Source organism: Lissotriton vulgaris, chromosome 1_1, assembly GCF_964263255.1.
Source record: "Lissotriton vulgaris chromosome 1_1, aLisVul1.2, whole genome shotgun sequence".
NCBI classification, from domain to species: Eukaryota; Metazoa; Chordata; class Amphibia; order Caudata; family Salamandridae; genus Lissotriton; species Lissotriton vulgaris.
This window is the reverse complement of record NC_141685.1, coordinates 1,515,124,151-1,515,137,259: the sequence shown is the minus strand read 5'-3', so window position 1 is coordinate 1,515,137,259 and position 13,109 is coordinate 1,515,124,151. Positions and strand designations below refer to the sequence as shown.

Sequence of the window (13,109 nt, the reverse complement as noted above, 5' to 3'; positions counted from 1 at the left end):
AGAAAAAATGATGGACGGAATACTGAACAATGTCAAATCCTTACCCCCAGTACGAGGAGCTCAGGAATTTCTCCACCCACTGCGATCCTGCACCCTCTGGTGCCTGAGGAAGAGGTGTCATGCCTCACGAATGCGGGAGGCCGTTGTACCCGGGCAGGGGTGCATACATGGGCACTAGAATACTCCAGAGACATAAGGCCCACTTCCATGAGGATATAACTGGAGCTGTGCTTCCATAAAGCTGCAGAACCTTAAACATACCTTTTTCAAAGTGGAATACTCTGCAAAAACAGGCTCTATTGATGTAAGGCTGAAAAGGAATGATTACGAGTAAAATAAAGTGCCGCAATATTGCCGCTAAATGTTCATTTTTGTGCCGCTAAATTTCAATTTTTGTGCCGCTAAATTTGCAAATCTATGGCACAATATCCTGGGGGGTCTGATTGTAGTTTTACTTTCATTGGCTGCTGTTTGTGCAGTACAGAAATGAGAAAGCATAATCCTCGCCTCCGTGTCCTTAATAGAATCTAAAATTCTTGTTGCAATAGCTAGAAAATTTTGTATTGTTCAATCTGGTTATGGACTTCTTGTTCAGGCTGTAAAGGTTAGACTGTTAATAAGCAAAGAAACAGGCAATCAAAATGGTGTACTCTGTTTTGCATGTCATGCCTCTTTACACTATTGGTGGACTATTGAGGAATTGCAATTCAAAGCCTCATGGGAAATGTAGTTATGTATTTGGTTTTTACTGTTTCTGATTGGCTGCTATTTTCGGAATAGCAAAACTGCAGAAAGCATAATCCTCGCCTCCCTGTCCTTAATAGCATTTAAAATTATTGTTCCATATGCTATAAATATTTCTATTCTTTTTATAGACAGGGTGATCCCTTTCAGGTTGGTTGCTTTGCTGTCACCGATCACACTGCCCGTTTTGTCAATACCAACGCATCGGTGTATTTAAACCGCATGACAGGACTTATGAAACTTCGTTGCTTTGGTTGCTAGGCCATTCACTTCCTTAAGTGGGCGGTTCTTGTTTCAGGCCTTTTACCTCAATTAGCAACTGTAAACACTACTCTTCTCACCTTCAGGAGCTGCGTCTGCTCGTGATGTGTGAGAAGAGCGCAAACAGCGTTGAAAAATAAACAAAGACAAGCCCCGCCCTATAACGGCGTGCATAGGTGGTCAGCACCAGCAGTGGTCTGCCTGCTGGTAGCTCTGTATGGCAGCAGCGCTCCTGGCTCTGAGTTTCCCACGGCTGCTCTGGTGCCGGGCATCTGCTGCCTCAGCCGGGGGCGGCCGTCTCTCCAGCAGTGGGCTTCCCGCAGGTGTCCGTGACAGGGTCTCGCTGGGGGCAGTCATGCAGCGCGCGGCAGAGGCAGGGGGTCCCTTCGCCTCTCTCAGCTTCGATAACCTGGCCCTGCGCGCACTGCCGGTGGAGCCAGGCTCCGGCAAGGGAGAGGAGGCGTCCCGGCCGCGCCAGGTCCGCGGGGCCTGCTTCTCGCGGGTGTGGCCGTCACCTCTGGAGCGGCCGGAGGTGGTGGCGCTCTCTGCGCCCGCCCTGGCGCTGCTGGGGCTGGAGGCGGCGGGGCTGCAGGAGCAGGAGGCTGCCCTGTTCCTGAGCGGATGCCGCCTGCCGCCCGGTGCCGAGCCCGCCGCTCACTGCTACTGCGGACACCAGTTTGGGAGCTTTGCTGGGCAGCTGGGGGACGGCGCTGCCATGTACCTGGGAGAGGTGCTGAGCCCCCAAGGTGATCGCTGGGAGATCCAGCTCAAGGGCGCCGGACTCACCCCTTTCTCCAGGTAAAGCGGCTCATGTTTGCTATGGACTTGTACTTGCGCATATACTGTGTTTTAAAGACCATTTACATGTTAATTAGGCCTTGCAGTTGTTTCACCCCTTCTAAGAGCCCCTGCAGCTCCACTCTGCCTACTGATCAAAGGTTCAGCCCCCCCCCCCCCCCCCCGAAATTTGGCTCTAGTTGCGCCTCTGTTCCTTAGTGTGACAGGAAGAATGCCAGCAGGTGTCAGGCGCTAGGAAGTACTCTCCAGAGTGAGAACTGCAGTGTGCTTCTTAAGTAAAGAATACCTTTATTTCGTTACCACATAGTTTATTGATAAACAATTACAAGATCTCCGGTAAGGCATTACAATTGTCCTCCACTGTGCTCGCTTCGCCAACTCCTTTCAACTGTCTCCCAACTGTCCCCCGTCATCGCATTCTAGATCCTTAAATACTATGACCTGGGACACCACACATCTCCCTCCTTTAATATACAAACTATAACCTTTGAGAAGGCAAAAATAACATTAAATATAACCTAACAAAAAAAACATTAACATTTGAGGGGCAAGGTTGAGTAGTACACTCTAAAAAAATATAGTTACAAATTACTCAGCAATTCCTATGTATAAGTGTTAAAACCCAATTATAATAATTATTAGTAAGTCAAAAATGTATAAATAGTATATAAGAATTATTGAACTTCACAACAAAGTGTTCCGATTTCTTGAGGCGTTGCAACATACGTCCCGACCTGAACACTCTGTCCTCATTCACTGACATTGCTCTCTCACCCATGCACACAGTATTCTTTTCAATATCATCATCCATCAACCAAAGTTGATTACTTTTTTTTAACCTCACTACTTTCAGGTCCTTCACCTCTGTTACTCTTAGTTTTTCCACTACATTTAGCCAGTTTGTTGAAATGCCAAACTTTACCATCCCCAAGTTTGGCTGATTAATTATTTAATCTCTATCACTATGTAAGGTCCTATACATTTACAGCTATCCTTTCTCGTCTGACGTTTCACTTTCACATAGTCACCAACGACCAGTTTTACATCTCACACAGTTTACTATCATATTGTTTTTTGTACACTTTCCTTTGCTTTATTAATGTTCTCTCTAATCATTTCCCACAATATTTGTTCTTGCGTCTTTTCATTCTTCCAGGCTTGGTTATCTTTTGTTATATTTTCCATTTTCTTTGGCACATTTTCGCATAATGTTCTATTATGCCACAAAATAAACATTTCTGTTTCCATGCTGGACTTCTTTTATCTTTGGTGAAATGGTCTTTGCTGCCACACCTATATCAAGCTGCCCGGTATTCTCTTTTTTTTCTTCTCCTTACTGTTGTTATTTATAACTGCACATTTTTTTTCTCCCTGTTTTCTTAATATTTGATGACTGAATTTTGCAAACATTTTTTCTCTTTTTTTCTTTCTCCATAGTACAACTTGCATCTGTTCGGTAATGCTGCTTTTTAGGTCTCGGCTAGCGAAGGCTGTGCTTGCGCAGTCTCGCTGGCGAGATCTTATGTTTTCCAGAGTGGGGCTTGAACCCCCCCCCCCCCCCTTCTCCATTGGCTGGCCTCCTAAATGCTGGCCAGCCATTGGAGAAGAGGTTTGTCCTTTAATTCAAGCCCTGTCTTTTTCAGATTGAGGGGCGTGTTTACTCTCCTCTTCCCATTGGCTGGAATTTTTACATTCCAGCCAATGGGAAGAGAAGAGAAAGAAAAACACGCCCCCCAGTCTGAAAATGACGGGGCGTTTCTCCGATCCATTTCTGATGGACCTTGGAGAAACATGGTGCTGTTCATGATGTGGTCCGAGGGGTAAACCTGTTATTGTGCCTCTAATACACCCCAACCTGCCAGCAGTTCTTCTATTTTCATTTATCGTGGCATACACATGTACAACATCCTGTTCAAAATGTTATGCGGCAGGCGGGCGGCTCTCACTCCCCTCGCCCAGGCGGCGGCAGCTCCCTCCTCCTTTCCCCTCTCCTCGGTGTCTGTCCTGCTGCCCTCCTCAGCTCACTTCAGGAAGAGTTGCATCTACTTCCAGTGCGTGCTGCTAGACAGGAGGAAGCAGGAAGCGGACGGGAGCCCAGCCCGCGCTCCTTAAACGTGAAGTAGAGCGGCGTTTGCGCCCGTGCTGTGAGGGAGAGCTCCGTGGTGCCGAAGGAGCCACGGAGAAGCATAAGAAATGCATGTGCTAGCTGCTTAATTGGGAGTATTAACATATATTCAGATCAATCACTGGATCACCGAACCCCATCAACTTCCTGATGTACTCTAGACGGCTCCAGCAGACAGGGATGTTCTCATAGATCTAACAGGCTCACAACGTCACTTGACGAGTTCACAACAATTGCACTGGGCATGCGTATGAGCTGTGGCGGCCATTAAAACGTCGGACAAAAAATGGGCCGGGTGAGAGGTAGGGAACGTACTCCTACTTCATAAATGGGCTGAGCTTTTACATTCGGCTCCATGGTAACAGTGATGGAGCGCTTGTGGAATGGAACACCGGAATTGGAAGGTAACTGTGCTGCACTGCTCTCGGACAATACTTCTGGCGAAAAGGATAGGAGCTCCCAGCCCAACTCCCGCGTGTAGCCGCCAGCTCAATGAATTAAAGGGAGCTGCGCTAGGGTGTTGCTGAGGCGCCGCCTGATAATGGAGTTGTGGCCCTAGCGCCGCCTGCTGACAACCGAAGAAAGCAGGTTTGGGAACCGCCCAGCGGCGGCTGTTACTACCCCTCGCCCAAGCCCTGATAAGCTGCCTATCTTTCCTACCCCCGGCATTGTTGCGTGCTTATCTAGGTTCCTGATCGATACTGTGACCTTATGCCCCTATTCGGCTATAAACCCATTTATTCCCTATATTGGCATAACCGTTCAAGTGCGATTTTCTGAAAAGTCATCTCTGGCCTCACACGAACAGAGCCACGTTCCAGCATGACTCTCTGCTACTTCCTTTGCGACCAATTAGTGCAATGACAGAGCAGCAGTCACTATCTGATATTCCTAGATAACACTCCGAGTTCTTCAACAAGATAAAAACTCAGCAAACCTGGAAATCCCCGCTTGCTATGTTTTGATTAGTAATGGAACTCTAATGAGCAACTGATAACTGTCACTTCCTAGTGACATCTTTAATTGACGTCTTATGTCCAGCAAACTTGCGTCAAACCCGGCACCTGTCAGGTATAAATATTACCAACGTTGCCTTAAGCAATGAGCGAGAGCTACTGTTGCTGATGCCAGCTGCCTGCATGACCCTGTGTTGGTAAATCTAGCACTCTGTTGCTGCAGCCTGCTATCCTGTGGTGGTGAAGCTGCTGATTACCATTATCGCCGCTACAGCGCGAACTATGGTGCAGTACGCTTAAGGAGCTGAACAACCGTCCTCTGCGAAGACATCCAGCAGATTCCAGCTGCCCGCGGACGCTGTCCCCCCTCCTTCCTCGACGCGCTGAAGAGAGCCGCTGCCTTTCTCGTGCAGAGAAATCCCGTCCCGGCGCTTCCGGTTTACCCTCGCGGGTGACTGGGATATCGAGAGAGACCCCTGAAGGAGATACCAATCCTCCATCATTCTATTCAGAGGTATGGTGTTGACTAAACCCTTAGACGAGAATTCTTGAAACAAACCTTGGCAAAACCAACTTAACTTAAGCTACTTACTTACTCCCCTTTTCACGTGTTAGGCTTAGGTCAGGCACACTGGGGTAGGCTTAGTTAGAAGCACCAGTTGAGTATGTTAGCCTAATGTATATATGACTGTATATATGTTTTATTACTTTTAAACCATTGTATGGCTAAGAAACCATATCAATGCTTTTACAGTTCTATTTCGCAATACTTATCTTACTGTACGTACTTTTTATAATAACAGTTATTGCAATTGTGGCAATTCATTTCTCTTGTACGAGAAGAAAGACTGTTCAATAAATGTTAACCCTTTATTGACAAACGCCCGTCTCTCTATTCTCTACATCTCGTGAAAGTAAACTGCACTAGACTGACCGAGTGAAATACATGTCTATTGTTTCACACGACCCTAGAGATCGACTCTTGATCTGAGGAGCAAAGTTGTCATGTTGCACGGTTGTTGGAAAACTGAATCCCTTCTTGTCTGTGCCAGGGAAGCTGATCACTTCCTATGCAGAGAAGAAAGTTTCCAGTGACCTCTGAGCTAGTTGGTAACACAACCCAATTAAGTTTAGCATAGTCAGTGGAGGCCTGGAATATAAGCAGTTCCACGTCGATACTACTGTTTATGTTATTCCAATGCGCAGGGCCTAGTGGGAAACTAGGAACTACACTACATGGCGCCCAAACGTTTGGTAAGGCGATAAACTAACGCAAGACTTATAGAGTAACTCAGTCGTGCATATTTCACAGACCCCTTTCTCCCGTAAATACTCCAATAGACGTCTGGAGTGGGTGAAAGGTTAAAATCCGCCCGACCTTAGTAGGAAGAGATTCCTATGTAAAGCTCCGGTTTATTCAACGTTGAAGGATACAGTGTTCCAAAATATTGTGCACCTAATCTTTGTCTCCTTGGAGACCTACTCTGCAAACCTGCATTTTTTTAAATGTCAGACAGTGAAGAAAGGGAAGCAGCTAGGCTGGCTTCCATACTAATAGAGGAGGACTCGAGTCTCCTACAGGCAGACCCGGATGCTATAATCATCCCGGTCCACTTAAGAAAATCTATAACGTTAAAACTTATAGAGAACGGACTGACACCTCAAGGTGGTACAGTAATTTTCGTGATAGAGGCTCACGAGTATCGGCAGACAGAGGTATTCTATTCATGGATAAACTTTCCAGCGGCAAACGCTACAACACAAGAGTTTCACTATTACAAAATAGAGAAACCTCCGGAAGAGTACGCTCCTTTCGAGGAGATTGAAATTCCACTTAAATTTCAAGAGCACCTGCTCTGGTTTAATGGCGCCCTAAAACACAATGATCACATAACAAGGCTCGGTCCTCTAGGTAGACCAGGAGCCACGTGGCCGGTTCTAGCCAGCTACACACCACATCCTGACATTGCAAGAATGTCTAAGGAAGAGCTGTTAGTACAGCTAAACACATTAATAAAAATACATAGGCAATTAGTCCAATATGTAATGCGGACTGCAACAGTCCAGCCAGCTGTTAATTCACACCAGCTGACCCCTCATCAGGGGAACACAAATAAAATCACACCACAGAACATACAGTCATGTCTTGGTAAAACACCCGTAAAACGGGAACAAATTCCTTTCTGGTTAGCACAGAAAATCACTCAAATAGAGGCAGTATTTCCTGATACTACCCCTATTGAGAAACACAGAATCTTGACCATCTGCCTTCCTATGGGAATCGCACCACACGTGGAGGACTGTGACACTTGGGGTACAGTCTTTGCTTCCATTTATACAAAAACACACGGTGTTCCGTCTATGGCGGTAATACCAGAAGTGCTAAAACCAATTCAAAATGAATTCGGTCCAGAGCCCGCTTTAAATCTAGGTATGAAATTACTGAAAGACTTCAAGCAGGTCACGGCTATATTATTAGCCAACATTAGAGGAGAAGCAGCATCTGTGGCGATTCGCCAGAAGTTGAGGGAAACGGATATAAAAGATCCTGTTGAGCTTGCAAAAATCATAGAAAAATGCTATGAAGAATTAGGTAGAGACAGCTTGGGTGGGAAACCAGTAAAACCCCAACTGTTCGAAAGTCCTGAAAAATTATTTATTAAAAATAATTTAAACACTCCTAAAAAGAGCTGGGATGGAAATAAACAATCCACTCCCAAGGAAAAAGTTTTCCAGTCCAGAGGAAGGTCTCCTCGACGGAGGGAAAGAACTCCGACTCGAGAACGCCAGTCTCCCCAGAGGGAGCACTCTGAGAAAAGATATAACCTTAGAAATAGGGATAATCTGAAAAAACCTGATAGATATCAAAGTATTGATACACGTCCCTCTCGATCTCTTCCACAGAATTCGGAAAGAAGAGGACGGTCAGACCCAGGAGAGCACACCAAGTCCAAAGACAAGGAACCTGCTCAGAGTAAAAAATCTCAATTTCCTAAAAAGAAGGTAGCCAGTATTAGAGTAATCAACCATGCCGAGAATACTGAGGACACAGTTGAAAAACGGGGAGTGGGCATTGACAATGTTGGACAGTGCAGCAGAAATCAGTATAGCGCGCAAGAACTTGATGAGTCATCTGGAGACAGTGGACACGAATGAGTACATTCAGGTTGAAACTGCCGACACCAGACTTAGCGAGCCCCATAAAATATACGAAATAACATTGCGTATGGAGGGTGATAAGACTAGGAAAATTAAGGGTCTATTTTGGGATAAGCTCTCAAAAGGCTATGATATTCTGTTAGCTGAAAAAGATTGGCCCCCGGAGTTTGTCAGGGAGTGCCCTCGTGGCGAAGAAGTGATTATGCCTGCCTTCTCGAATCACATACCGATTCACAAAAAATATACATATGCACGGAAATGGGCAGTAGCCCAGGCACCTGCATTGTATAAAAATCATGTAGGATGGGATGAGGACTCTCCTCCTCACAAAATCCAACTAAAAAGTGAACCAACTGCCCAACGGCAGTATCCCATAAAGCAAGAAGCTAAAAAACAAGTCAGGGAGATCTTAGATCAACTTGAGTACCAGGGGGTGATTGAAACATGCACCTCTCAAATGAACAATCCTTTGTTTCCTGTCTCCAAGCCAGACAATTCATATCGTCTAGTTTTGGACTACAGACACCTTAATACATGTTGCAAAACTTTTGCAGTACAAAACTCGCATAGTGCAGCCCTAATGAATAATATAGTTAGGAAAAAATATAAAACAACATTAGACATATCTAATGGTTTCTTTTGTCAAAACATTGCACCAGAAAGCAGATATTTGACCGCTTTCTCCGCATTTGGGTCGCAGAAAAAATTCTGTCGACTCCCACAGGGGTTCAAGAACAGCCCAGGACTATTCTCAGCTAGGGTAACAGAGTTACTACAAATCTATGATGATGAAGCATTATCTTACGTAGATGATATTTATCTCACAGATGACGACTTGGATACTCACTTGAAAAGAGTGAACACCATTATACTTGGGTTCGCAGCAGAGGGTTACAAATTCAACTTTAAAAAGTCCCGAATTGCCCATCTGACAGTACTGTTTTTAGGGTACGAATTATCAAGTGAAGGGAAAAGACTAGCGGACAACTTCTTAGAGAAGTGCGTTGTACTCCAAGCTCCAAAAACGCTGAAGAATTTACAATCCATTCTAGGTTTTCTGAATTTCGGAAGAACTTACATCCTAAATTACGCAGAGAGGGTTAAACCTCTCTACGAACTAATAAAACCTGATTTAAAACAAATCAATTGGACTCAAAAACACACAGAAATTTTGAGATCACTGCAAACAGACATGTTAGCAAAAACAAAATTAGACACACGTGACAACACACGTGATCTTGTAATCCGAGTCATCCCAGGAAGATGCGGATTCACGTACCTAACCTCTAATGAGGGAGAAAAGGTACCTATTTCAATTAAATCTCACTTGTACACACAAGCAGAAAAAACATTCAGTCACACAGAAAGAACTGTGAACGCAGTGCAAATCGCATTAGCAAATGAACGAGAACTAGCACACGGCAAAAGGATTAACATCCTCACAGCGGAATCCGCCTTCGAAGCGCTATTCAGCCCAGTAAACCTGCATACAGTGTCACTGGATCCAAAATGGATACAGTGCATAGATTCTCTAGGAGCGGAAGACGTGAAATACTATTTCGCCCCGCAATACGAAGAACTGAATGATTTAGAGTATGAAGAAGAATATCCTCTGCCAATCGAAATTCTGCCTCTCCCACTATATGCCTGTATAATCTATACAGATAGCTCTGTACAGCATTTCAACGTAGAGAGAAAATCCTACGATGCAGCATGTGCGATCATTAAATGTCGTTGGCTGTGCGGTAAAATCAAACCGAAAATAACAAAAACTGAATCAGTAAAGTACTGTTAGGCTCAAAGAACTGAAATCAGATGTTTAAAGATGGCGCTCGAAAATGCAGAACGCGAATTCCCCACACTTATAGTGTGCGATTCTCATTTTTGCGTCAATTCTTACAACAATAAACTGCAGAGTTGGATCGAAAACTACTACAAAGATGACACAGGTGCCACAATAAAGCATAAAAAGCTCTGGAACGAGGTAGCTCTTTTATGTAAAGAACTACAAAAGACTCACGTGATTCACGCACAGAGTCTTCAACGTGATGGCGTTCACGTTGCAGGGAATTCATTGGCTAATACAGCCACCGCGGAAGCAACTAAACCGGCTTCTGTAGCCACAAAAAAGCGTACAGATAAATACATAGACGGGGAAACCATGCTGGCAGTAAAAACGACCGTAAAAGGCGACTGTGCAGCACTACCCGTAAACTATCCACTCAATTATGCATACATAATCGATGCAAACTCCGTTCCTTTTGCTCGAATCCCTGGAGTGGGAGACAGAGTAATTCCAAACACGAACAGGAGAATATTTTTAATAGCAGACGCACATATGGGTTTGGGTCTGAGACACCAAACAATTAAGGTTTCTCTGACTGAATTACAATCAGTATACTGGTGGCCGGGAATGAGTGTAGAACACCAAATATATGCAAACAACTGTGAAAACTGCAATAGGGATCGCAGTAGCGAACCCTGCTACCGGCTACCAGTCAGAAAGAGCGTAACGCTGCCTGCACCCCAACCTGCGTCCTATTAATAGTTAAGACGAAAAGCACTTAAAAAAATGAGGCCCCCAGCGCTCGGCTGACGCTAGAACGGTTATAAAAGATTTGCGAGTCTTTATCGGCACATACGCAATTACCACGTTCCATTCTGACCAGGGTCCTGCTTTCAGCTCTCGAGCTTATAAGGAGGCCATGGCCAGCATGGGAATTGGGTTGCGGTATTCTTGTCCGTCGCATCCCGAAGGGAATAGTGTGGTAGAAAGAAAAAACCGGGACATAAAGCAATCTATAACAGCGAAGGTATTAGGTTCAGGCGCTGGGTGGGTCAAACATTTAATAAGTGTCCAGACTAGTCTTAACAACATGCCAAGAAATTCTCTAAAAGGTTTCAGCCCATACGAACTATTGTTCGGAATTAGAATGCGCGTTCAGGACCTCGATAGTCAGATGTCAGTGGTACAAGAAGAAACAAAGCACTTTGATGTAAAGGATCGTTTGGCTGTTTTACAGGAACTGAATGAAACAAGAAAATCATTAAGCAACATAAAGTTAAAGCAACAGCCAAGTACCACTGACGAGGCACCACCCGCAACAGCCCCAGCAAGGCCTGTCTGGATTCCAAAAATTGGGGATCTAGTCAGAGAAAAGATCGCAGTTAAGAAGGAATTTGGGCCTTCTTACAGAAAAGCAGTACCTGTCTTAGCAGTCACCGGAACAAGATCAGTTGTGCTACCGCCCCTTGCTGGTAAAAAGGAGAACAGAGTCGTGTCTATCGATCTGGTAAAACCACAAGCATGTGGCCTATAATCAACAGTAGGCCCAGTGGACTCCCAAGAAACAACAGAATACCCAAACTTGCAACAATCCAAGAGGTTCAAACTGAAAGACTAATCACATTCGATCAGCCTGCAGTGCACAATGAAGGACTATGCAATAATGCCATGGAACTTGTGCCTCTTGAAACACAGATTGAAACAGTTCGTCAAGAAACAGCACCAGTCTACAATGATGTGGCATCAGAAAGTGCTACCGAGAGACAGATTGAAAGAACAATCCCATCAATTGACAGAACTGCCTCTGGTTATTTCATCAACTTCGACAACTTCTCTGAAGATTTAAACGACCCCGAAGTGATGCCAGAAACAAAAAAGGCTTTTAAAGAAAAAGCAACGGAACTCTTTCATCAACTGAAGAAAATCTACCTTGTTTCCCCTTGGCTAGAGTTCTGGTTCGGTCTAGGTGTATTTTTCCTCCTGCTTTGGCTCATCATGGTACTGTGTTTGGGAAAATTCATTGAAGGAAAATATATTACAATGGACACAGCAAGTCAGAACATCAACCTAGTCCTGAAACCACACAGATCATCACACGTGAAGAAAAGAGAACTGTCAACAGTAAATGTCACAGCAATTCCAATACCTGGTGGGGTAGTATGGGAGAAAACAGACTATGAGATATATGGTCCGGTCGGAATCCTGAAGTATCCTCATCAACTAAAGGTTTCCTTGAGTGACTTTGTGACACCAAGTACATTCTCTGATGATTGGGACTTTAACAGTATTAATGACATGATGTCTGATTTAGTAATGTCTGCTAGATTCACAGAACATGATTATTTACAAGGTTCATCTAGTTATGAGCAATTATTCTGTTACACCCACTATGGGGATCATTACTTGCATAAATCTGCACAGCCTAGAAATGTTTTTATGTATAATCAATGGGAACATTGTGCTACACCACCTAAAAGCAGTTCTAAAGCATTTTTTGAGAGATTCAAATACTTCTCAGGGTTTAACACCAGTGATGCAGAAACGTTTTATTACAAACTGTTAGATAAAACAGGAATGAAAACAATGCTGACAAATTCTAAATTGATATATTCAGAAGCATTTTATGACAAAATGATGACATTTGGTTTTGATTATTGGAAAAATAATATTGAAACGAAAACAATTTGGGGTACAAAAGATTGGCAGGTGCAAGGCATAGAAGCACTATTTAGAACCTGCATGATACCTGAACAAATGTTATTTTTAAATGACACTATACACCAAACATCTTGTCTTGGCCTAGCTAAGATCAAAGACCTTAGAACACCGTCTATGCCAAAGCCAATAGCTGAGAATACAACCACAGATATTGAGTTAGACGTGTCACAAATTTTACATTTCAACAGAACACATCCTGATTGGAAAAAGTGGTTAATCTGGCCTACAGACACAAACAGCTGTCAAGATAGATTCCTGAATAAAACACAGGGTTTAAAAATGACCAGATTAGACCCTAGATACTCCCAGAGACAGCATCCAGGGATTATAACAACATACAGTGTAGGGAAACTCTGCCTAGAATGGCTAGCTACATCCACACTGGCTGAAATTAAGCAACACTTGTCTTTTTTAAAAGATGGTGCTGATTTGCGCGATTTCATTCTTGGACCACGCAAACAGCGTCAAAAGCGTTTCATAGCGACCAGCATCTATGCTGCTTACAACGAGGCTTGGAAAGTAAAGCAAATTGAAACTGCTGAAAAAATACGAGAAATTGATC

General features: G+C 44.2%; 1 protein-coding gene across 1 annotated transcript in view; it reads left to right on the top strand.

Moving 5' to 3' along the window:
- Positions 1-1,079: 1,079 nt before the first annotated feature.
- Positions 1,080-13,109, top strand: part of SELENOO (selenoprotein O) — a 197,901-nt gene continuing 185,871 nt past the window's right edge. The window contains exon 1 of the mRNA XM_086967438.1: positions 1,080-1,803. Within this exon, the coding sequence (XP_086823564.1) occupies positions 1,223-1,803 (581 nt within the window). The 5' untranslated portion in view covers positions 1,080-1,222. The remainder of the gene's footprint in view (positions 1,804-13,109) is intronic.